A 25,734-nucleotide genomic window follows, 5' to 3' on the forward strand; every position below is an offset into this window, starting at 1 on the left:
ATACTTACGTGAGAATGCTGTTCATCGACTACAGCTCGGCATTCAACACCATAGTACCCTCGAAGCTCGTCATCAAGCTCGAGACCCTGGGTCTCGACCCCGCCCTGTGCAACTGGGTACTGGACTTCCTGACGGGCCGCCCCCAGGTGGTGAGGGTAGGCAACAACATCTCCTCCCCGCTGATCCTCAACACGGGGGCCCCACAAGGGTGCGTTCTGAGCCCTCTCCTGTACTCCCTGTTCACCCACGACTGCGTGGCCACGCACGCCTCCAGCTCAATCATCAAGTTTGCGGACGACACAACAGTGGTAGGCTTGATTACCAACAACGACGAGACGGCCTACAGGGAGGAGGTGAGGGCCCTCGGAGTGTGGTGTCAGGAAAATAACCTCACACTCAACGTCAACAAAACTAAGGAGATGATTGTGGACTTCAGGAAACAGCAGAGGGAACACCCCCCTATCCACATCGATGGAACAGTAGTGGAGAGGGTAGTAAGTGTTAAGTTCCGCGGCGTACATATCACAGACAAACTGAATTGGTCCACTCACACTGACAGCGTCATGAAGAAGGCGCAGCGGCGCCTCTTCAACCTCAGGAGGCTGAAGAAATTGGGCTTGTCACCAAAAGCACTCACAAATTTCTACAGATGCACAATCGAGAGCATCCTGGCGGGCTGTATCACCGCCTGGTACGGCAACTGCTCCGACCTCAACCGTAAGGCTCTCCAGAGGGTAGTGAGGTCTGCACAACGCATCACCGGGGGCAAACTACCTGCCCTCCAGGACAGCTACACCACCCGATGTTACAGGAAGGCCATAAAGATCATCAAGGACATCAACCACCCGAACCACTGCCTGTTCACCCCGCTATCATCCAGAAGGCGAGGTCAGTACAGGTGCATCAAAGCTGGGACCGAGAGACTGAAAAACAGCTTCTATCTCAAGGCCATCAGACTGTTAAACAGCCACCACTAAACAGCCACCACCTCTCAGTATAACCTGTCTGGAACTGAGAGGAGTAACCGTATAACCTGTCCTGTCTGGAACTGAGAGGAGTAACAGTATAACCTGTCCTGTCTGGAACTGAGAGGAGTAACAGTATAACCTATCCTGTCTGGAACTGAGAGGAGTAAGAGTATAACCTGTCTGGAACTGAGAGGAGTAACAGTATAACCTGTCCTGTCTGGAACTGAGAGGAGTAACAGTATAACCTGTCTGGAACTGAGAGGAGTAACAGTATAACCTGTCCTGTCTGGAACTGAGAGGAGTAACAGTATAACCTGTCCTGTCTGGAACTGAGAGGAGTAACAGTATAACCTGTCTGGAACTGAGAGGAGTAACAGTATAACCTGTCTGGAACTGAGAGGGGTAACAGTATAACCTGTCTGGAACTGAGAGGAGTAACAGTATAACCTGTCCTGTCTGGAACTGAGTGGAGTAACAGTATAACCTGTCCTGTCTGGAACTGAGAGGAGTAACAGTATAACCTGTCCTGTCTGGAACTGAGAGGAGTAACAGTATAACCTGTCTGGGACTGAGAGGGGTAACAGTATAACCTGTCTGGAACTGAGAGGAGTAACAGTATAACCTGTCCTGTCTGGAACTGAGAGGAGTAACAGTATAACCTGTCTGGAACTGAGAGGAGTAACAGTATAACCTGTCTGGAACTGAGAGGAGTAACAGTATAACCTGTCTGGAACTGAGAGGAGTAACAGTATAACCTGTCTGGAACTGAGAGGAGTACATTTACATTTACATTTAAGTCATTTAGCAGACGCTCTTATCCAGAGCGACTTACAAATTGGTGCATTCACCTTATGACATCCAGTGGGACAGTCACTTAACAATAGTGCATCTAAAACTTAGGGGGGGGTGGGGTGAGAGGGATTACTTAACCTATCCTAGGTATTCCTTAAAGAGGTGGGGTTTCAGGTGTCTCCGGAAGGTGGTGATTGACTCCGCTGTCCTGGCGTCGTGAGGGAGTTTGTTCCACCATTGGGGGCCAGGGCAGCGAACAGTTTTGACTGGGCTGAGCGGGAGCTGTACTTCCTCAGTGGTAGGGAGGCGAGCAGGCCAGAGGTGGATGAACGCAGTGCCCTTGTTTGGGTGTAGGGCCTGATCAGAGCCTGGAGGTACTGAGGTGCCGTTCCCCTCACAGCTCCGTAGGCAAGCACCATGGTCTTGTAGCGGATGCGAGCTTCAACTGGAAGCCAGTGGAGAGAACGGAGGAGCGGGGTGACGTGAGAGAACTTGGGAAGGTTGAACACCAGACGGGCTGCGGCGTTCTGGATGAGTTGAAGGGGTTTAATGGCACAGGCAGGGAGCCCAGCCAACAGCGAGTTGCAGTAATCCAGACGGGAGATGACAAGTGCCTGGATTAGGACCTGCGCCGCTTCCTGTGTGAGGCAGGGTCGTACTCTGCGGATGTTGTAGAGCATGAACCTACAGGAACGGGCCACCGCCTTGATGTTAGTTGAGAACGACAGGGTGTTGTCCAGGATCACGCCAAGGTTCTTGGCGCTCTGGGAGGAGGACACAATGGAGTTGTCGACCGTGATGGCGAGATCATGGAACGGGCAGTCCTTCCCCGGGAGGAAGAGCAGCTCCGTCTTGCCGAGGTTCAGCTTGAGGTGGTGATCCGTCATCCACACTGATATGTCTGCCAGACATGCAGAGATGCGATTCGCCACCTGGTCATCAGAAGGGGGAGTAACAGTATAACCTGTCTGGAACTGAGAGGAGTAACAGTATAACCTGTCTGGAACTGAGAGGAGAAACAGTATAACCTGTCTGGAACTGAGAGGAGAAACAGTATAACCTGTCTGGAACTGAGAGGAGAAACAGTATAACCTGTCCTGTCTGGAACTGAGAGGAGTAACAGTATAACCTGTCCTGTCTGGAACTGAGAGGAGTAACAGTATAACCTGTCCTGTCTGGAACTGAGAGGAGTAACAGTATAACCTGTCTGGGACTGAGAGGGGTAACAGTATAACCTGTCTGGAACTGAGAGGAGTAACAGTATAACCTGTCCTGTCTGGAACTGAGTGGAGTAACAGTATAACCTGTCCTGTCTGGAACTGAGAGGAGTAACAGTATAACCTGTCCTGTCTGGAACTGAGAGGAGTAACAGTATAACCTGTCTGGGACTGAGAGGGGTAACAGTATAACCTGTCTGGAACTGAGAGGAGTAACAGTATAACCTGTCCTGTCTGGAACTGAGAGGAGTAACAGTATAACCTGTCTGGAACTGAGAGGAGTAACAGTATAACCTGTCTGGAACTGAGAGGAGTAACAGTATAACCTGTCTGGAACTGAGAGGAGTAACAGTATAACCTGTCTGGAACTGAGAGGAGTAAAAGTGTAACCTGTCCTGTCTGGAACTGAGAGGAGTAACAGTATAACCTGTCTGGAACTGAGAGGAGTAACAGTATAACCTGTCTGGAACTGAGAGGAGTAACAGTATAACCTGTCTGGAACTGAGAGGAGTAACAGTATAACCTGTCTGGAACTGAGAGGAGTAACAGTATAACCTGTCTGGAACTGAGAGGAGAAACAGTATAACCTGTCTGGAACTGAGAGGAGAAACAGTATAACCTGTCTGGAACTGAGAGGAGAAACAGTATAACCTGTCCTGTCTGGAACTGAGAGGAGTAACAGTATAACCTGTCCTGTCTGGAACTGAGAGGAGTAACAGTATAACCTGTCCTGTCTGGAACTGAGAGGAGTAACAGTATAACCTGTCTGGGACTGAGAGGTGTAACAGTATAACCTGTCTGGAACTGAGAGGGGTAACAGTATAACCTGTCCTGTCTGGAACTGAGAGGAGTAACAGTATAACCTGTCCTGTCTGGAACTGAGAGGAGTAACAGTATAACCTGTCCTGTCTGGAACTGAGAGGAGTAAAAGTGTAACCTGTCCTGTCTGGAACTGAGAGGAGGAACAATATAACCTGTCCTGTCTGGAACTGAGAGGAGTAACAGTATAACCTGTCTGGAACTGAGAGGAGTAACAGTATAACCTGTCTGGAACTGAGAGGAGTAACAGTATAACCTGTCTGGAACTGAGAGGAGTAACAGTATAACCTGTCTGGAACTGAGAGGAGTAACAGTATAACCTGTCCGGAACTGAGAGGAGTAACAGTATAACCTGTCCGGAACTGAGAGGAGTAACAGTATAACCTGTCTGGAACTGAGAGGAGTAACAGTATAACCTGTCTGGAACTGAGAGGAGTAACAGTATAACCTGTCTGGAACTGAGAGGAGAAACAGTATAACCTGTCTGGAACTGAGAGGAGAAACAGTATAACCTGTCTGGAACTGAGAGGAGAAACAGTATAACCTGTCTGGAACTGAGAGGAGTAACAGTATAACCTGTCCTGTCTGGAACTGAGAGGAGTAACAGTATAACCTGTCCTGTCTGGAACTGAGAGGAGTAACAGTATAACCTGTCTGGGACTGAGAGGTGTAACAGTATAACCTGTCTGGAACTGAGAGGAGTAACAGTATAACCTGTCCTGTCTGGAACTGAGAGGAGTAACAGTATAACCTGTCCTGTCTGGAACTGAGAGGAGTAACAGTATAACCTGTCCTGTCTGGAACTGAGAGGAGTAACAGTATAACCTGTCTTGTCTGGAACTGAGAGGAGGAACAGTATAACCTGTCCTGTCTGGAACTGAGAGGAGGAACAGTATAACCTGTCCTGTCTGGAACTGAGAGGAGGAACAGTATAACCTGTCCTGTCTGGAACTGAGAGGAGGAACAGTATAACCTGTCTTGTCTGGAATTGAGAGGAGTAACAGTATAACCTGTCTGGAATTGAGAGGAGTAACAGTATAACCTGTCTGGAACTGAGAGGAGGAACAGTATAACCTGTCTTGTCTGGAATTGAGAGGAGTAACAGTATAACCTGTCTGGAACTGAGAGGAGTAACAGTATAACCTGTCTGGAACTGAGAGGAGTAACAGTATAACCTGTCTGGAACTGAGAGGAGTAACAGTATAACCTGTCCTGTCTGGAACTGAGAGGAGGAACAGTATAACCTGTCTGGAATTGAGAGGAGTAACAGTATAACCTGTCTGAAACTGAGAGGAGTAACAGTATAACCTGTCTGGAACTGAGAGGAGTAACAGTATAACCTGTCTGGAACTGAGAGGAGTAACAGTATAACCTGTCCTGTCTGGAACTGAGAGGAGGAACAGTATAACCTGTCCTGTCTGGAACTGAGAGGAGGAACAGTATAACCTGTCCTGTCTGAAACTGAGAGGAGGTGGTTGAAGATACCCCTCTAGTGGTGTGGGGGCTGTGCTTTGGCAAAGTGGGTGGGGTTATATCCTTCCTGTTTGCCCTGTCCGGGGGTGTCCTCGGATGGGGCCACAGTGTCTCCTGACCCCTCCTGTCTAAGCCTCCAGTATTTATGCTGCAGTAGTTTGTGTGTCGGGGGGCTAGGGTCAGTTTGTTATATCTGGAGTACTTCTCCTGTCCTATTCGGTATCCTGTGTGAATTTAAGTGTGCTCTCTCTAATTCTCTCTTTCTTTCTCTCTCTCGGAGGACCTGAGCCCTAGGACCATGCCTCAGGACTTCCTGACATGATGACTCCTTGCTGTCCCCAGTCCACCTGGCCGTGCTGCTGCTCCAGTTTCAACTGACCTGAGCCCTAGGACCATGCCCCAGGACTACCTGACATGATGACTCCTTGCTGGAGTTTTAGGCTGGGTTTCTGTACAGCACTTTGAGATATCAGCTGATGTACGAAGGGCTATATAAATACATTTGATTTGTAACAGTATAACCTGTCCTGTCTGGAACTGAGAGGAGTAACAGTATAACCTGTCTGGAACTGAGAGGAGTAACAGTATAACCTGTCTGGAACTGAGAGGAGTAACAGTATAACCTGTCTGGAACTGAGAGGAGTAACAGTATAACCTGTCCTGTCTGGAACTGAGAGGAGTAACAGTATAACCTGTCTGGAACTGAGAGGAGTAACAGTATAACCTGTCTGGAACTGAGAGGAGTAACAGTATAACCTGTCTGGAACTGAGAGGAGTAACAGTATAACCTGTCTGGAAAGAGGAGTAACAGTATAACCTGTCTGGAACTGAGAGGAGTAACAGTATAACCTGTCTGGAACTGAGAGGAGTAACAGTATAACCTGTCCGGAACTGAGAGGAGTAACAGTATAACCTGTCTGGAACTGAGAGGAGTAACAGTATAACCTGTCTGGAACTGAGAGGAGTAACAGTATAACCTGTCTGGAACTGAGAGGAGTAACAGTATAACCTGTCTGGAACTGAGAGGAGAAACAGTATAACCTGTCTGGAACTGAGAGGAGAAACAGTATAACCTGTCTGGAACTGAGAGGAGTAACAGTATAACCTGTCCTGTCTGGAACTGAGAGGAGTAACAGTATAACCTGTCCTGTCTGGAACTGAGAGGAGTAACAGTATAACCTGTCCTGTCTGGAACTGAGAGGAGTAACAGTATAACCTGTCCTGTCTGGAACTGAGAGGAGTAACAGTATAACCTGTCTGGGACTGAGAGGTGTAACAGTATAACCTGTCTGGAACTGAGAGGGGTAACAGTATAACCTGTCCTGTCTGGAACTGAGAGGAGTAACAGTATAACCTGTCCTGTCTGGAACTGAGAGGAGTAACAGTATAACCTGTCCTGTCTGGAACTGAGAGGAGTAACAGTATAACCTGTCTGGAACTGAGAGGAGTAACAGTATAACCTGTCTGGAACTGAGAGGAGTAACAGTATAACCTGTCCTGTCTGGAACTGAGAGGAGTAAAAGTGTAACCTGTCCTGTCTGGAACTGAGAGGAGTAACAGTATAACCTGTCTTGTCTGGAACTGAGAGGAGGAACAATATAACCTGTCCTGTCTGGAACTGAGAGGAGTAACAGTATAACCTGTCTGGAACTGAGAGGAGTAACAGTATAACCTGTCTGGAACTGAGAGGAGTAACAGTATAACCTGTCCGGAACTGAGAGGAGTAACAGTATAACCTGTCCGGAACTGAGAGGAGTAACAGTATAACCTGTCCTGTCTGGAACTGAGAGGAGTAACAGTATAACCTGTCCTGTCTGGAACTGAGAGGAGAAACAGTATAACCTGTCTGGAACTGAGAGGAGTAACAGTATAACCTGTCCTGTCTGGAACTGAGAGGAGAAACAGTATAACCTGTCTGGAACTGAGAGGAGTAACAGTATAACCTGTCTTGTCTGGAACTGAGAGGAGTAACAGTATAACCTGTCCTGTCTGGAACTGAGAGGAGGAACAGTATAACCTGTCCTGTCTGGAACTGAGAGGAGGAACAGTATAACCTGTCCTGTCTGGAACTGAGAGGAGGAACAGTATAACCTGTCTTGTCTGGAATTGAGAGGAGTAACAGTATAACCTGTCTGGAATTGAGAGGAGTAACAGTATAACCTGTCTGGAACTGAGAGGAGTAACAGTATAACCTGTCTGGAACTGAGAGGACCTGTCCTGTCTGGAACTAACAGTATAACCTGTCTGGAACTGAGAGGAGTAACAGTATAACCTGTCTGGAACTGAGAGGAGTAACAGTATAACCTGTCCTGTCTGGAACTGAGAGGAGGAACAGTATAACCTGTCTGGAATTGAGAGGAGTAACAGTATAACCTGTCTGGAACTGAGAGGAGTAACAGTATAACCTGTCTGGAACTGAGAGGAGTAACAGTATAACCTGTCTGGAACTGAGAGGAGTAACAGTATAACCTGTCCTGTCTGGAACTGAGAGGAGGAACAGTATAACCTGGAATTGTAACCTGTCTGGAACTGAGAGGAGTAACAGTATAACCTGTCTGGAACTGAGAGGAGTAACAGTATAACCTGTCTGGAACTGAGAGGAGTAACAGTATAACCTGTCCTGTCTGGAACTGAGAGGAGAGTAACAGTATAACCTGTCCTGTCTGGAACTGAGAGGTATAAGTCTGGAAAAGTGTAACAGTGTCCTGTCTGGAACTGAGAGGAGTAACAGTATAACCTGTCTTGTCTGGAACTGAGAGGAGTAACAGTATAACCTGTCCTGTCTGGAACTGAGAGGAGTAACAGTATAACCTGTCCTGTCTGGAACTGAGAGGAGGAACAGTATAACCTGTCCTGTCTGGAATTGAGAGGAGTAACAGTATAACCTGTCTGGAACTGAGAGGAGTAACAGTATAACCTGTCTGGAACTGAGAGGAGTAACAGTATAACCTGTCTGGAACTGAGAGGAGAAACAGTATAACCTGTCTGAAACTGAGAGGAGTAACAGTATAACCTGTCTGGAACTGAGAGGAGTAACAGTATAACCTGTCCTGTCTGGAACTGAGAGGAGTAACAGTATAACCTGTCCTGTCTGGAACTGAGAGGAGTAACAGTATAACCTGTCCTGTCTGGAACTGAGAGGAGTAACAGTATAACCTGTCTGGAACTGAGAGGTGTAACAGTATAACCTGTCTGGAACTGAGAGGGGTAACAGTATAACCTGTCCTGTCTGGAACTGAGAGGAGTAACAGTATAACCTGTCCTGTCTGGAACTGAGAGGAGTAACAGTATAACCTGTCCTGTCTGGAACTGAGAGGAGTAACAGTATAACCTGTCCTGTCTGGAACTGAGAGGAGTAACAGTATAACCTGTCTGGAACTGAGAGGAGTAACAGTATAACCTGTCTGGAACTGAGAGGAGTAACAGTATAACCTGTCCTGTCTGGAACTGAGAGGAGTAACAGTATAACCTGTCCTGTCTGGAACTGAGAGGAGTAAAAGTGTAACCTGTCCTGTCTGGAACTGAGAGGAGTAACAGTATAACCTGTCTTGTCTGGAACTGAGAGGAGTAACAGTATAACCTGTCCTGTCTGGAACTGAGAGGAGTAACAGTATAACCTGTCCTGTCTGGAACTGAGAGGAGGAACAGTATAACCTGTCCTGTCTGGAATTGAGAGGAGTAACAGTATAACCTGTCTGGAACTGAGAGGAGTAACAGTATAACCTGTCTGGAACTGAGAGGAGTAACAGTATAACCTGTCTGGAACTGAGAGGAGTAACAGTATAACCTGTCTGGAACTGAGAGGAGAAACAGTATAACCTGTCTGGAACTGAGAGGAGTAACAGTATAACCTGTCTGGAACTGAGAGGAGTAACAGTATAACCTGTCCTGTCTGGAACTGAGAGGAGGAACAGTATAACCTGTCCTGTCTGAAACTGAGAGGAGGTGGTTGAAGATACCCCTCTAGTGGTGTGGGGGCTGTGCTTTGGCAAAGTGGGTGGGGTTATATCCTTCCTGTTTGCCCTGTCCGGGGGTGTCCTCGGATGGGGCCACATTGTCTCCTGACCCCTCCTGTCTAAGCCTCCAGTATTTATGCTGCAGTAGTTTGTGTGTCGGGGGGGCTAGGGTCAGTTTGTTATATCTGGAGTACTTCTCCTGTCCTATTCGGTATCCTGTGTGAATTTAAGTGTGCTCTCTCTAATTCTCTCTTTCTTTCTCTCTCTCGGAGGACCTGAGCCCTAGGACCATGCCTCAGGACTTCCTGACATGATGACTCCTTGCTGTCCCCAGTCCACCTGGCCGTGCTGCTGCTCCAGTTTCAACTGACCTGAGCCCTAGGACCATGCCCCAGGACTACCTGACATGATGACTCCTTGCTGTCCCCAGTCCACCTGGCCGTGCTGCTGCTCCAGTTTCATCTGACCTGAGCCCTAGGACCATGCCCCAGGACTACCTGACATGATGACTCCTTGCTGTCCCCAGTCCACCTGGCCATGCTGCTGCTCCAGTTTCAACTGTTCTGCCTTACTATTATTCGACCATGCTGGTCATTTATGAACATTTGAACATCTTGGCCATGTTCTGTTATAATCTCCACCCGGGACAGCCAGAAGAGGACTGGCCACCCCACATAGCCTGGTTCCTCTCTAGGTTTCTACCGAGGGAGTTTTTCCTAGCCACCGTGCTTCGACACCTGCATTGCTTGCTGTTTGGAGTTTTAGGCTGGGTTTCTGTACAGCACTTTGAGATATCAGCTGATGTACGAAGGGCTATATAAATACATTTGATTTGTAACAGTATAACCTGTCCTGTCTGGAACTGAGAGGAGTAACAGTATAACCTGTCCTGTCTGGAAATGAGAGGAGTAAAAGTGTAACCTGTCCTGTCTGGAACTGAGAGGAGTAACAGTATAACCTGTCCTGTCTGGAACTGAGAGGAGTAACAGTATAACCTGTCCTGTCTGGAACTGAGAGGAGTAACAACCTGTCTGGAACTGAGAGGAGTAACAGTATAACCCTTGTCTGGAACTGAGAGGAGTAACAGTATAAACCTGTCTGGAACTGAGAGGAGTAACAGTATAACCTGTCCTGTCTGGAACTGAGAGGAGTAACAGTATAACCTGTCTTGTCTGGAACTGAGAGGAGTAACAGTATAACCTGTCTGGAACTGAGAGGAGTAACAGTATAACCTGTCCTGTCTGGAACTGAGAGGAGTAACAGTATAACCTGTCCTGTCTGGAACTGAGAGGAGTAACAGTATAACCTGTCCTGTCTGGAACTGAGAGGAGTAACAGTATAACCTGTCCTGTCTGGAACTGAGAGGAGTAACAGTATAACCTGTCTGGAACTGAGAGGAGAAACAGTATAACCTGTCTGGAACTGAGAGGAGGAACCTGTCTGGAACTGAGAGGAGTAACAGTATAACCTGTCTGGAACTGAGAGGAGTAACAGTATAACCTGTCTGGAACTGAGAGGAGTAACAGTATAACCTGTCTGGAACTGAGAGGAGTAACAGTATAACCTGTCTGGAACTGAGAGGAGGAACTGAGAGGAGTAACAGTATAACCTGTCTGGAACTGAGAGGAGTAACAGTATAACCTGTCTGGAACTGAGAGGAGTAACAGTATAACCTGGAACTGAGAGGAGTAACAGTATAACCTGTCCTGTCCGGAACTGAGAGGAGTAACAGTATAACCTGTCCTGTCCGGAACTGAGAGGAGTAACAGTATAACCTGTCCTGTCTGGAACTGAGAGGAGTAACAGTATAACCTGTCCTGTCTGGAACTGAGAGGAGTAACAGTATAACCTGTCCTGTCTGGAACTGAGAGGAGTAACAGTATAACCTGTCCTGTCTGGAACTGAGAAGAGTAACAGTATAACCTGTCCTGTCTGGAACTGAGAGGAGTAGCAGTATAACCTGTCCTGTCTGGAACTGAGAGGAGTAACAGTATAACCTGTCTGGAACTGAGAGGAGTAACAGTATAACCTGTCCTGTCTGGAACTGAGAGGAGTAACAGTATAACCTGTCCTGTCTGGAACTGAGAGGAGTAACAGTATAACCTGTCCTGTCTGGAACTGAGAGGAGTAACAGTATAACCTGTCCTGTCTGGAACTGAGAGGAGTAACAGTATAACCTGTCTGGAACTGAGAGGAGTAACAGTATAACCTGTCCTGTCTAGAACTGAGAGGAGTAACAGTATAATCTGTCTGGAACTGAGAGTTGGAACAGTATAACCTGTCTGGAACTGAGAGGAGTAACAGTATAACCTGTCCTGTCTGGAACTGAGAGGAGTAACAGTATAACCTGTCTGGAACTGAGAGGAGTAACAGTATAACCTGTCTGGAACTGAGAGGAGTAACAGTATAACCTACATTGCTACCATGACAAAGACCAAAGCTGGCGGGAGTACCATTGATAGGTGTCTCTAAACCACAGTTGAAGGATCTTTTAAAAGTAAAAAGAGTTCTAAAAGCAGTTGTTACAACAAGAAAATATTTTAAAGTGTTATGTCCAAATACTGGTGGATTCAACTAATAAAATAATGGACGACCTGACCAGAGAGGTTCAGGACCTGAGGAACAGGTGAATCCATGATAACAATAATGGAGAAATCAGATTATCTCAAGGGACCACCAAGGCGGAACAACATGGTTGTGGACGGAATTGCAGAATCTCCAAATGAGACTTGGACGGAGTCTGAGGACAAAGTGAGGGAAATGATCTCTGAGAAATTGAAGATGAATCACAAGAAGATTGGGGTGGATCGCGCCCCACAGGACTGGAAAACCCACCACCGGCCCGCCCAGGTGACAGGCCCAGGTGACAGGCCCAGGTGACAGGCCCAGGTGACAGGCCCAGGCTGATAGTGGTCAGGATCCTGAGGTTCAAGGACAAGGTAGCTGTTCTTGAAAGAGCCAAGATCTTGAGAGGAATGTATAACTTCCTCAACGAGGACTATCCTGAAGCTGTGCCCCAAAAGAGGAAAGAACTTATCCCAGCCATGAAAGCTGACAAAGCGCTTCGGGACATTGCTTACATCTGCTATGACAGGCTCATTGTCCACCCTCCCTCCTGGAAGGGATGAGAGAGCCAAGCCTATGGCTTCGTAGCTTCAACCCCACAGCACACACACCAACTAATTAATGGACTGCTGAATGTATATTTTTTCTCTTGCTTTATTTTCTCTTTTCCATATTCTTATCTCTGATAAGCTACCAGGGAGAGGGCTGAAAATCCCTCATTAAAATATGTAGCCTTAGAAATAAGGTTAATGAAATCAATAACCTGCAAAAATTAAACAACATTCATATATTAGCCATTTGAGGCTCACTTAGATAATGAATTTGATGATACAACAGTAACAATACAAGGATAAAACATCTATAGAAGAGACAGACATGCTTATGGGGGAGGTGTTGCTGTATATACAGTTGAAGTCGGAAATTTACATACACTTAGGTTGGAGTCATTAAAACTCGTTTTTCAACCACTCCACAAATTTCTTGTCAACAAACTACAGTTATGGCAAGTCAGTTAGGACATCTACTTTGTGCAGACACAAGTCATTTTTCACTGTATCACAATTCCAGTGGGTCAGAAGTTAACATATACTAAGTTGACTGTGCCTTTAAACAGCTTGGAAAATTCCAGAAAATTATGTCATGGCTATAGAAGCTTCTGATAGGTTAATTGACATCATTTGAGTCAATTTGAGGTGTACCTGTGGATGTATTTCAAGGCCTACCTTCAAACTCAGTGCCTCTTTGCTTGACATCAGGGGAAAATCAAAAGAAATCATTCAAGACCTCAGAAAAAAAAATGGGAGACCTCCACAAGACTGGTTCATTCTTGGGAGCAATTTCTAAATGCCTGAAGGTACCACGTTCATCTGAACAAACAATAGTACGCAAGAATAAACACTTTGGAACCACGTAGATGTCATAACGCTCAGGAAGGAGACGCGTTCTTTCTCCTAGAGATGAATGTACTTTGGTGTGAAAAGTGCAAATCAATCCCAGAACAACAGCAAAGGACCTTGTGAAGATGCTGGAGGAAACAAGAACAAAAGTATCTGTATCCACAGTAAAACAAGTCCTATATCTACATAACCTGAAAGGCCGCTCAGCAAGGAAGAAGCCACTGCTCCAAAACTGCCATAAAAAAGCCAGACTACGGTTTGCAACTGCACATGGGGACAAAGATTGTACTTTTTGATGAAATGTCATCTGGTCTGATGAAACAAAAATACGATGGTAATTTTGGCCAAAATGACCATCGTTATGTTTGGAGGAAAAAGAGGGAAGCTTCCAAGCCGAAGAACACCATCCCAACCGTGAAGCACAGGGGTGGCAGCATCATGTTGTTGGGGTGCTTTGCCGCAGGAGGGACTGGTACACTTCACAAACTAGTTAGCATCATGAGGACGGAAGATTACATGGATATATTGAAGCAACATCAAGACATCACTCAAGAAGTTGAAGCTTGGTCGCAAATGGGTCTTCCAAATGGACAATGACACCAAGCATACTTCCAAAGTTGTGGCAAAATGGCTTAAGGACAACAGAGTCAAGGTATTGGAGAGGCCATCACAAAACAATTGTAGGCAGAACTGAAAAAGCGTGTGCAAACAAGGAGGCCTACAAACCTGACTCAGTTACACCAGCTCTGTCAGGAGGAATGGGCCAAAATTCACCCAACATATTGTGGGAAGCTTCTGGAAGGCTACCTGAAATATTTGACCCAAGTTAAACAATTTAAAAGGCAATGCTATCAAATACTAATTGAGTGTATGTAAACTTCTAACCCACTGGGAAGGTGAATGCACCAATTTGTAAGTCGCTCTGGATAAGAGCGTCTGCTAAATGACTTAAATGTAAATGTAAATGTAAAAGCTGAAAGAAATAATTATTTCTACTATTATTCTGACATTTCACATTGGTGATCCTAACTGACCAAAGACAGGGAATTTTTCCTAGGATTAAATGTCAGGAATTGTGAAAACGGACTAAGGTGTATGTAAACTTCCAACTTCAACTGTATATTCAGAGCCACATCCCTGTAATGCTTAGAGAAGATCTTATGTCAAGTGTTATTGAAATGTTGTGGTTACCGGTTCACTTCAGCTTTTTTCAAACAGAAATGTGCGTCCTGTAGTACTAACTCAAAAAAGTTCTGGGACACTGTAAAGTCCATGGAGAACAAGAGCACCTCCTCCCAGCTGCCCACTGCACTGAGGCTAGGAAATACTGTCACCACTGATAAATCCACTATAATTGAGAATTTCAATAAGCATTTCTCTACGGCTGGCCATGCTTTCCACCTCACTACCCCTACCCCGGTCAACTGCCCGGCACCCTCCACAGCAAATCCGCCAAAGCCCCCATCATTTCTCCTTTACCCAAATCCAGATAGCTGATGTTCTGAAAGAGCTGCAAAATCTGGACCTCTACATATAAGCCAGGCTAGACAATATGGACCCTCTCTTTCTAAAATTATCTGCCGAAATTGTTGCAACCCCTGTTTGAGATTCCCAAAGATTGGAAAGCTGCTGCAGTCACCCCCCTCTTCAAAGGGGGAGACACTCTAGACCCAAACTGCTACAGACCTATATCTATCCTACCTTGTCTTTCTAAGGTCTTCGAAAGCAAAGTTAACAAACATTGACCATTTTGAATCCCACCGTACCTTCTCCGCTATAGTGGAGTTTGGAGTGTGACTGTTTGAGGTTGTGGACAGGTGTCTTTTATACTGATAACAAGTTCAAACAGGTGCCATTAATACAGGTAACGAGTGGAGGACAGAGGAGCCTCTTAAAGAAAAAGTTACAGGTCTGTGAGAGCCAGAAATCTTGCTTGTTTGTAGGTGACCAAATACTTATTTACCACCATAATTTGCAAATAAATTAAAAATCCTACAATGTGATTTTCTGGATTTTTTCTCTCTCATTTTGTCTGTCATAGTTGAAGTGTACCTATGATGAAAATTACAGGCCTATCATCTTTTTAAGTGGGAGAACTTGCACAATTGGTGGCTGACTAAATACTTTTTTGCCCCACTGTATATATATATATATTTTTAAACATATAAAGCCTTTTCTTATGGGGTGTTGCTATAGACCACCAAGTGCTAACAGTCAGTATCTAAATAAGGTGTGAAATGCTTGATAATGTATGTGATGTAAACAAAGAGGTCTAATTTCTTGCGGACCTGAATATTGATTGGTTTTCATCAAGCTGTTCTTACTGTAACCAATGCCTGTAATCTGGTTCAGATTATTAAATCAACATACCAGGGTGTTTACAAACACAACAGGAACAAGATCATCCACATATATCAATCACATTTGTACTACTACTGTAAAACTTTGTTCTAAAGCTGTATCTGTACCCATTAGATGCTGTGATCACAATATAATAGCTATATCCAGGAAAGACAAAGTTCCAAATGCTGGACCTAAAATAGTTTATAAGAGATCATACAAAAGATTTAGCTGTGACTCTTATGTGGATGATGTTAAAGTTGGTCGGATGTGATGAGGAGCATCCAGATGTTGGTCTCATGTGAATAATAAGGAGCATCCAGGCGCTGCACTTGATTAATTTATTAAATTGCTTCTTCCAATTATTGATAAACATGCACCTGTTAAGAAACTGACTTTTTCGAACTGTTAAGGCCCCATGGATTGATGAGGAATTAATCAACTGTGTGGTTGAAAGAGATGGGGCAAAAAGAGTGGCTAATAAGTCTGGCTGCACATCTGACTGGCTGACTTACTGCAAATTATGTGTCTAAACTCAACACAAAGAAGAAACTGTTTTATGAAGCCAAGATCAATGTTAAAGAAACATGGGAAAAAAATTAAACTATAAATTATATTATGGGCAGAAATTCAATTCCATCTTTCATCAAATCTGATGGCTTATCATCTGATTTGGCAATTATTTTATTGATTACAAACTTAGGCAGGAAACGCTAACAACAAACAGGTCTATTACCAATGACCTGGCACTGGCATTAAACTAGAGGTTGACCGATTAATTAGGGCAGAATTCAAGTTTTCATAACAATCGGTAATCGGACGCCAATTATGGTTGATTACATTGCAATCCACGAGGAAATTGCATGGCAGGCTGACCACCTGTTATGCGAGTGCAGCATCAAAAGGACCTCAAAAGGACCCTATGGCTGCAAGGAGCCAAGATAAGTTGATAGCGAGCATTAAACTTATCTTACAAAAAACAATCAATCTTCACATAATCACTAGTTAACTACACATGGTTGATGATATTACGAGGTTAACTAGCTTGTCCTGCGTTGCATATAATCAAAGTGGTGCCTGTTAATTTATCACCGAATCACAGCCTACTTCAGCTTTGCCAAACGGGCAATGATTTAACAAAAGCACATTTGTGATAATTGTTGCACAAATGTACCTAACCATAAACATCAATGCCTTCCTTAAAATCAATACACAGTAGTATATTTTTTTTTATAACTGCATATTTTGTTTAAAAATGCATGTTAGCAGGAAATATTAACTAGGTAAATTGTGTCATATCTCTTGCGTTCAGTGTAAGCAGAGTCAGGGTATATGCAGCAGTTTGGGCCGCCTGGCTCATTGCGAACTGTGTGAAGACCATTTATTCCAAAGACGATAATTAATTTGCCAGAATTTTACATAATTATTACATAACATTGACGGTTGTGCAATTTTATTTTATTTTTTATTTCACCTTTATTTAACCAGGTAGGCTAGTTGAGAACAAGTTCTCATTTGCAACTGCGATCTGGCCAAGATAAAGCATAGCAGTGTGAACAGACAACACAGAGTTACACATGGAATAAACAATTAACAAGTCAATAACACAGTAGAGAAAAAACATACATTGTGTAGTAGAGTCTACATACATTGTGTAGTAGAGTCTACATACATTGTGTAGTAGAGTCTACATACATTGTGTAGTAGAGTCTACATACATTGTGTGCATAAGGCATGAGGAGGTAGGCGAATAATTACAATTTTGCAGATTAACACTGGAGTGATAAATGATCAGATGGTCATGTACAGGTAGAGATATTGGTGTGCAAAAGAGCAGAAAAGTAAATAAATAAAAACAGTATGGGGATGAGGTAGGTCAAATTGGGTGGGCCATTTACCGATAGACTATGTACAGCTGCAGCGATCGGTGAGCTGCTCAGATAGCAGATGTTTGAAGTTGGTGAGGGAGATAAGTCTCCAACTTCAGCGATTTTTGCAATTCATTCCAGTAACAGGCAGCAGAGAACTGGAACGAAAGGCGGCCAAATGAGGTGTTGGCTTTAGGGATGATCAGTGAGATACACCTGCTGGAGCGCGTGCTACGGGTGGGTATTGCCATCGTGACTAGTGAACTGAGATAAGGCAGAGCTTTACCTAGCATGGACTTGTAGATGACCTGGAGCCAGTGGGTCTGGCGACGAACATGTAGCGAGGGCCAGCCGACTAGAGCATACAGGTCGCAGTGGTGGGTAGTATAAGGTGCTTTAGTGACAAAACGGATGGCACTGTGATAAACTGCATCCAGTTTGCTGAGTAGAGTGTTGGAAGCTATTTTGTAGATGACATCGCCGAAGTCGAGGATCGGTAGGATAGTCAGTTTTACTAGGGTAAGTTTGGCGGCGTGAGTGAAGGAGGCTTTGTTGCGGAATAGAAAGCCGACTAGTTCTGATTTTAGATTGGAGATGTTTGATATGAGTCTGGAAGGAGAGTTTACAGTCTAGCCAGACACCTAGGTACTTATAGATGTCCACATATTCTAGGTCAGAACCATCCAGGGTGGTGATGCTAGTCGGGCGTGAGGGTGCAGGCAGCGAACGGTTGAAAAGCATGCATTTGGTTTTACTAGCGTTTAAGAGCAGTTGGAGGCCACGGAAGGAGTGTTGTATGGCATTGAAGCTTGTTTGGAGGTTAGATAGATAAACGGAATAGAGAAGCTTCGGAACTGAGGGTTGAACACATCCTCATTCACGTCTCCATCACAACCCCACTTTTGCGCAGCGGATGCTGGCTATTTAATTGGGAATTAAAGGGAAAGCGCCCTATTGGAAGGAGAAGGAGAAGCACTGAGACGGTTCAGAAAAATTCAGGGCCGTCACAACAGGAACGCCCCCGTCTGTGTGTTGTGCTGCTCTGTATGTCTGGTCTACACTCTGTGCAGCTGTTAGAGATAATGCTAATGATAACCGTCTTCTGGTAGAGGGAAAGACTCCCAAAAACCTCCTCTATTAAATGTTAACTACAAAGTAGCTTGTGCCTACCTGGCAGAATGATAGAAATTATTTGCATCAATCCAGTGGTCATTTGTTTTGAAAACTCTGCACAATCACAGAAGCTGTACAGAAACACTGCTAACCAAACAGCAGTGCTAGGTGGCTGTACTACAGAAACACTGCTAACCAAACAACAGTGCTAGGTGGCTGTACTACAGAAACACTGCTAACCAAACAACAGTGCTAGGTGGCTGTACTACAGAAACACTGCTAACCAAACAACAGTGCTAGGTGGCTGTACTACAAAAACACTGCTAACCAAACAACAGTGCTAGTTGGCTGTACAGAAACACTGCTAACAAACAACACTAACAGTGAAACACTGCTAACCAAACAACAGTGCTAGGTGGCTGTACTACAGAAACACTGCTAACCAAACAACAGTGCTAGGTGGCTGTACTACAGAAACACTGCTAACTAAACAACAGTGCTAGGTGGCTGTACTACAGAAACACTGCTAACCAAACAACAGTGCTAGGTGGCTGTACTACAGAAACACTGCTAACTAAACAACAGTGCTAGGTGGCTGTACTACAGAAACACTGCTAACCAAACAACAGTGCTAGGTGGCTGTACTACAGAAACACTGCTAACTAAACAACAGTGCTAGGTGGCTGTACTACAGAAACACTGCTAACCAAACAACAGTGCTAGGTGGCTGTACTACAGAAACACTGCTAACCAAACAACAGTGGCTAGGTAACCAAACAACAGTGCTGTACTACAGAAACACTGCTAACTAAACAACAGTGCTACAGAAACACTGCTAATCAAACAACAGTGTGGCTACAGAAACACTGCTACCAGAAACACTGCTAAAACAAACCAAACAACAGTGCAACAGGTGGTGGCTGTACTACAGAAACACTGCTAACCAAACAAACAGTGCAAGGTGGCTGTATTACAGAAACACTGCTAACCAAACAACAGTCTCTGGCTGGTGAACACTTGTATTAAAGGGAACTACACAACCCCCACAAAAAAAAAAACAGAATCAGGCAAAAAAAATAAAAGTGATTTTATAGGGACCTAATAATAACATCATTACCATGAACACACCGGCCTGCATAATAATATTACAACACCCAAGCCATGACAGTTATAACACACCTGTTCCCTCTCCTTCTTGGGCTCCTTACAGTCTCTGGAGATGTGTCCTCCACGACCACAGTTATAGCATGCTGCAGAAACACAGAGCAGTTATAGCATGCTGCAGAAACACAGAGCAGTTATAGCATGCTGCAGAAACACAGATCAGTTATAGCATGCTGCAGAAACACAGAGCAGTTATAGCATGCTGCAGAAACACAGAGCAGTTATAGCATGCTGCAGAAACACAGAGCAGTTATAGCATGCTGCAGAAACACAGAGCAGTTATAGCATGCTGCAGAAACACAGAGCAGTTATAGCATGCTGCAGAAACACAGAGCAGTTATAGCATGCTGCAGAAACACAGAGCAGTTATAGCATGCTGGGAGAGAACTAACACATACACATCTCACTAAGCCAACATCAGACTAATAGTCAAACTTCTAAATTGGTGTGATGTACACACATATGTGGTCAACATTTTTTCTAAGCTGGAGACGTCCTCACCATCCTCAGTCCTCTCACAGTCCCTGGCGACGTGACCGGGCTCGCCACAGCGATAGCAGAACAGATCTGAGGAACAGGAAGAACATTAGTATTGGAAAATCACATCACTGCTTTGCTAGACATGTGGCAATGGGAATTGACTTAGAAGTTAGCACACAGGCTCAGTGCTGCCAGGGCCAAGTTAGCACACAGGCTCAGTGCTGCCCAGGGCCAAGTTAGCACACAGGCTCAGTGCTGCCCAGGGCCAAGTTAGCACACAGGCTCAGTGCTGCCCAGGGCCAAGTTAGCACACAGGCTCAGTGCTGCCCAAGGGCCAAGTTAGCACACAGGCTCAGTGCTGCCCAAGGGCCAAGTTAGCACACAGGCTCAGTGCTGCCCAAGGGCCAAGTTAGCACACAGGCTCAGTGCTGCCCAGGGCCAAGTTAGCACACAGGCTCAGTGCTGCCCAGGGCCAAGTTAGCACACAGGCTCAATGTTGCCCAGGGCCAAGTTAGCACACAGGCTCAGTGTTGCCCAGGGCCAAGTTAGCACACAGGCTCAGGTACCTTTCCCAATCTATTGCTGCCCAGGTCAGCCAAGTCTAGATCACACTGCCCAGGCTCAGTGCTGCCCAGGTAATGGGCCACCTTCCCCAGTTATTGCACACAGGCTCAGTGCTGCCAGGGCCAAGTTAGCACACAGGCTCAGTGCTGCCAGGGCCAAGTTAGCACACAGGCTCAGTGCTGCCCAGGGCCAAGTTAGCACACAGGCTAACACATACCCTGTAATGTAGTCAGTATCTTTCCCCGTCTATTGATCACTACCCTGTAATGTAGTCAGTACCATTCACTGTCTATTGATCACTACCCTGTAATGTAGTCAGTATCTTTCCCCGTCTATTGATCACTACCCTGTAATGTAGTCAGTATCTTTCCCCGTCTATTGATCACTACCCTGTAATGTAGTCAGTACCTTTCCCCATCTATTGATCACTACCCTGTAATGTAGTCAGTTCCTTTCCCCATCTATTGATCACTACCCTGTAATGTAGTCAGTCCTTTCCCCATCTATTGATCACTACCCTGTAATGTAGTCAGTAACTTACCTTTCCCCATCTATTGATCACTACCCTGTAATGTAGTCAGTCCTTTCCCCGTCTATTGATCACTACCCTGTAATGTAGTCAGTACCTTACCTTTCCCTGTCTATTGATCACTACCCTGTAATGTAGTCAGTACCATACCTTTCCCCCTCCCACGGCCCTTGCCTCGTCCCCGCCCGGCATTCGGACAGTTCTTGATCCAGTGGCCGGTACGTCCGCATCCAAAACACTCATTACTACTCATCTCCACTAGTTCCTACAACCTGGGGAGAGAGACAGACACATACAGTCAGCCCTAATACCTTCTTGGTAGACCGAAAGTCATCTGTTCTTCGACCAATTGATTTCTCTAAATATTTCAACATGTAATTTTTTCATTTTTAGACACACCCGGTGTTTGAATAAAATCAACTATGTGCATTGAGCTGGTCTGATGCTTTAAGCTTAAGGTTTGATGCATCAAGAGGGTGCCAGAGATCTAGATAAGGAGAAGAGAAAACCCTTAACCTGACCCAACCATTCTCCTCCCGCTCCTGCTGGCTTTCGCTGATTCTGCCATTACTTTAGGGGTCGTCAACCTTTCTCATGTGGAATGACAATTTATCGTACCATTTCTACCGATCTGCCTGCCAGTTATGGTTTTCATATGCAAATTTTCATGTGGTTAATCAAAATTCTATCCAAATCAAAATGAAAACAAACAAACCTGGGAATATTGAAGACTCATGTTAAAAGGAACCACCAGCTTTCATGTTCTCATGTTCTGAGCAAGGAACTTAAATGTTAGCTTTTTACATTGCACATATTGCATTTTTACTTTCTTCTCCAACACTGTGTTTTTGCATTATTTAAACCAAATTGAACATGTTTCATTATTTATTTTTACTAAATTGATTTTATTTCTGAATTATTTTAAGTTAAAATAAGTGTTAATTTAGTATTGTTGTAATTGTTATTATTACAAAATATATATGTAAAAAAAATTTTAAAAAAATTGAGAAAAAAAAGAAAATCAGCCGATGAATCGGTATTGGCTTGTTTTGGTCCTCCTCTCCTCTCGTTGTCGGTGTTGAAAAATCATAATCGGTCGACCTCTACTCTGGAGAGATCTGAAAATAGCTGTGCAGCAACGCTCCCCATCTAACCTGACAGAGCTTGAGAGGATCTGCAGAGAAAAATGGGAGAAACGCCCCAAATACAGGTGTGCCAAGCTTGTAGTGTCATACCCACGAAGACTCAAGGCTGTTATCGCTGCCAAAGGTGCTTCAACAAAGTACAGAGTAAAGGGTCTGAATACTTATGTAAATGTAATATTTCCGTTTTTATTTTGAAGAAATTAGCAAACATGTCTAAAAACATGTTTTTGCTTTGTCATTATGGAGTATTGTGTGTAGATTAGACACTTTTTAAATAAGGCTGTAACGGAACAAAATGTGGAAGAATTCAAGGAGTCTGAATACACTGTAAATCCCCAATCATACTAAGCCAGTGATTCTCAACTTGGGGGTCGCGGGAGGATTTTAAGGGGTCGCAGGAATATATAAAAAATTATTATATTATTTTGAAAGGTAACAGCTGCACCTAAACTTATATTTTGCAAGGACACCGTTGCACCGCTAATTGTTGCTGACTTTACACGTGCAGAGCGTCTGCAGTGATGTTTCAGTTTCCAAGGGTTGGCACATACTCACTGACCAATACAATAACATTCTCACCATTTTTAAAAGGTGCAGCTTCCTCTTTATCTACTGCTGCTTCCAATGTCAACAAGGCAGACAACCCGGTCCCTGTCAAGAAGAGAAAATACCACCCCGACTTCATCAAATATGGTTCTACATATATAGAAGACAGGCAGGGTGAATGTAGACCGCTGTGCATCCTATGGAATGAGCTGTTAGCCAATGAGAGCATGAAACCCTCCAAAAGGAAGAGGCATCTGGACACCAAGCATCCAAGCCACAAAGATAAGACAGTTGATTTTAAAATAAAATGTCAATATCTACAGGCCGTACAAGATTCATAGAATAACGACTGCACGGTACGAGAAAAGGCACTTTGCGCATCATACCTTGTGGCCCAGCACATTGTTAAGTGCAAAAAAGCCCACACCAGCTCAGAAGATCTCATACTCCCTGCTGCGATTGATATGTGCACTGAAATCTTGGGAGAGTCAGCCACCAACAAACTTAAAAACCATCATACCCTTATCCCCATGAGGAGGACAATCCAGGACATGTCGGAGGACAACGCGCCAGAAATCAGAGCGAATCACTGCAAATGGACATTATGCACTGCAGCTTGATGAATCCACAGATGGTGTTGGGTCGCTTTTATGAGCTTCAAGCAGAGATTACCACGTTTGTTTCGGAAAACAAGTCACCTCTGTCTGAACATTTCGATTGTGAGGAATGGCTCACGCCTACCTGGCGGTTATTTTTAATCATCTGAATTTTCAACGCTGATACCGATTATTGGAGGACCAAAGAAGCTGATACCGATTACAATCGGACAATTTATTTTATTTTATTTGTAATAATGACAATTAAAACAATACTGAATGAACACTTATTTTAACTTAATATAATACATCAATAAAATCAATTTAGCCTCAAATAAATTATGAAACATGTTCAATTTGGTTTAAATAATGCAAAAACAAAGTGTTGGAGAAGAAAGTGAAAGTGTAATATGTGCCATGTAAGAAAGCTAACGTTTCAGTTTGATGCTCAGAACATGTGAAAGCTGGTGGTTCCTTTTAACATGAGTCTTCAATATTCCCAGGTAAGACGTTTTAGCTTGTAGTTATTATAGGAATTGTAGGACTATTTCCCTCTATACCATTTGTATTTCATTAACCTTTGACTATTGTCTTAACCTTTGACTAATGTTCTTATAGGCACTTTAGTATTGCCAGTGTAACAGTATAGCTTCCGTCCCTCTCCACGCTCCTCCCTGGGCTCGAACCAGCAACAACAACAATTAGCGCGCGCTAACTTGCTAGCCATTTCACTTCGGTCACACGAGCCTCATCTCGGGAGTTGATAGGTTGTAAGTCATAAACAGCTCAATGCTTGACGCACAACGAAGAGCTGCTGGCAAAACGCACAAAAGTGCTGTTTGAATGAATGTTTACGTGCCTGCTTCTGCCTACCACCGTTCAGTCAGATGCTTAGATACTTGTATGCTCAGTCAGATTATATGCAACGCAGGACACGCTAGATAATATCTAGTAATATCGTCAACCATGTGTAGTTAACTAGTGATTATGATTGTTTTTTATAAGATAAGTTTAATGCTAGCTAGCAACTTACCTTGGCTTACTGCATTTGCGTAACAGTCAGTTCCTTGTGGAGTGCAATGAGAGAGAGGCAGGTCGTTATTGTGTTGGGACTAGTTAACTGTAAGGTTGCAAGACTGGCTCCCCCGAGCTGACAAGGTGAAAATCTGTCTTTCTGCCCCTGAACAAGGCAGTTAACCCACCGTTCGTTCCTAGGCCGTCATTGAAAATGAGAATGTGTTCTTAACTGACTTGCCTAATTAAATAAAGGTATGAAAAAAAAATGAAAAAAATAATAATTATTAAAAATATAAAGAATTTTTTTTTTAAATACAGATTTCCTATTGTTATGAAAACTTGAAATTGTCCCTAATTAATCGTCCATTCCGATTAAATCGGTCGACCTCTAATCTGAATTCACTCAATGTGCCAAAGAAAGGGACCGGGGCACAATCGATTTGAACAGATGGACAAAGTGGATTCCTTCAAGATGAAGCTTACCGTTTAGGAAAATCATGTTTCTAACAGGAGGATTGACCAGTTTCCCAAAGCTGATTTCGAGATTGATCAACAAAGTGCATGGCGACACACTGAAAAAACCTGTTAAGAACACTTGGTTATATTATGTTGTTCCCACTTTTCCTAGTTTACAAATTAATGACTTGAATCTTTTGGATAAAAAAAAGCAACAATAAGTGGATACGATTGGCAGTTAATGAAGTCATTTTTGGTGATTATAATGAAATATAATGCTATGGAAGGGACCAACCCATGCTATGGTCAAAAGAGACTACCTTTTACTTTGTACCATCTACCCTGTTCATGATTTCTGGCACAAAAGATTCCATTTTGCCAAAATGCCTTGTGTTTCTGTTCCTCTGATTCAGAATCTAGAGCTTTTTCTGTGTTGTTCATGCCTCCATTCTAGTATAAACTATGGATTGAAATTCATGAATGGCTGTGTATGAAATCTCCAGAATTACCTATGTTTATCTTTGATGATGTTAAATGGGATTATGCTTATCCTTAACATTATTATTATCTTGGCCAAATATTTTATTCACAAATGTAAATGGGGGTGGAAAAATTCCTTATTTTGTCGGTTTTTTTTTTTCCATTGAACTGTTACAATTTTATAAATCCCTCAAACTTGTGAAACTGAAAAAGTTTGAAAAATGATAAGTCATGTCTCTGAATGTATGT

General features: G+C 44.1%; 1 protein-coding gene across 3 annotated transcripts in view; it reads right to left on the minus strand.

Annotated features, from left to right (window-relative positions):
* Positions 1–25,734, minus strand: part of LOC124002670 (CCHC-type zinc finger nucleic acid binding protein-like) — a 30,727-nt gene that overhangs the window by 4,013 nt on the left and 980 nt on the right. Inside the window, exons 2-5 of one of the 3 annotated variants that reach the window (XM_046310289.1) lie at positions 24,566–24,598; positions 21,396–21,517; positions 20,174–20,239; positions 19,688–19,758 (exon numbers count right to left, since the gene is read on the minus strand). In XM_046310289.1, the coding sequence (XP_046166245.1) occupies positions 19,688–19,758; positions 20,174–20,239; positions 21,396–21,498 (240 nt within the window). In that variant the 5' untranslated portion in view covers positions 21,499–21,517; positions 24,566–24,598. Of the gene's footprint in view, positions 1–19,687; positions 19,759–20,173; positions 20,240–21,395; positions 21,518–22,969; positions 23,042–24,565; positions 24,599–25,734 lie in introns of all 3 variants that reach the window. The other 2 variants (XM_046310288.1, XM_046310287.1) reach the window with 2 other exon arrangements.

Source organism: Oncorhynchus gorbuscha, linkage group LG18, assembly GCF_021184085.1.
Source record: "Oncorhynchus gorbuscha isolate QuinsamMale2020 ecotype Even-year linkage group LG18, OgorEven_v1.0, whole genome shotgun sequence".
NCBI classification, from domain to species: domain Eukaryota; kingdom Metazoa; phylum Chordata; class Actinopteri; order Salmoniformes; family Salmonidae; genus Oncorhynchus; species Oncorhynchus gorbuscha.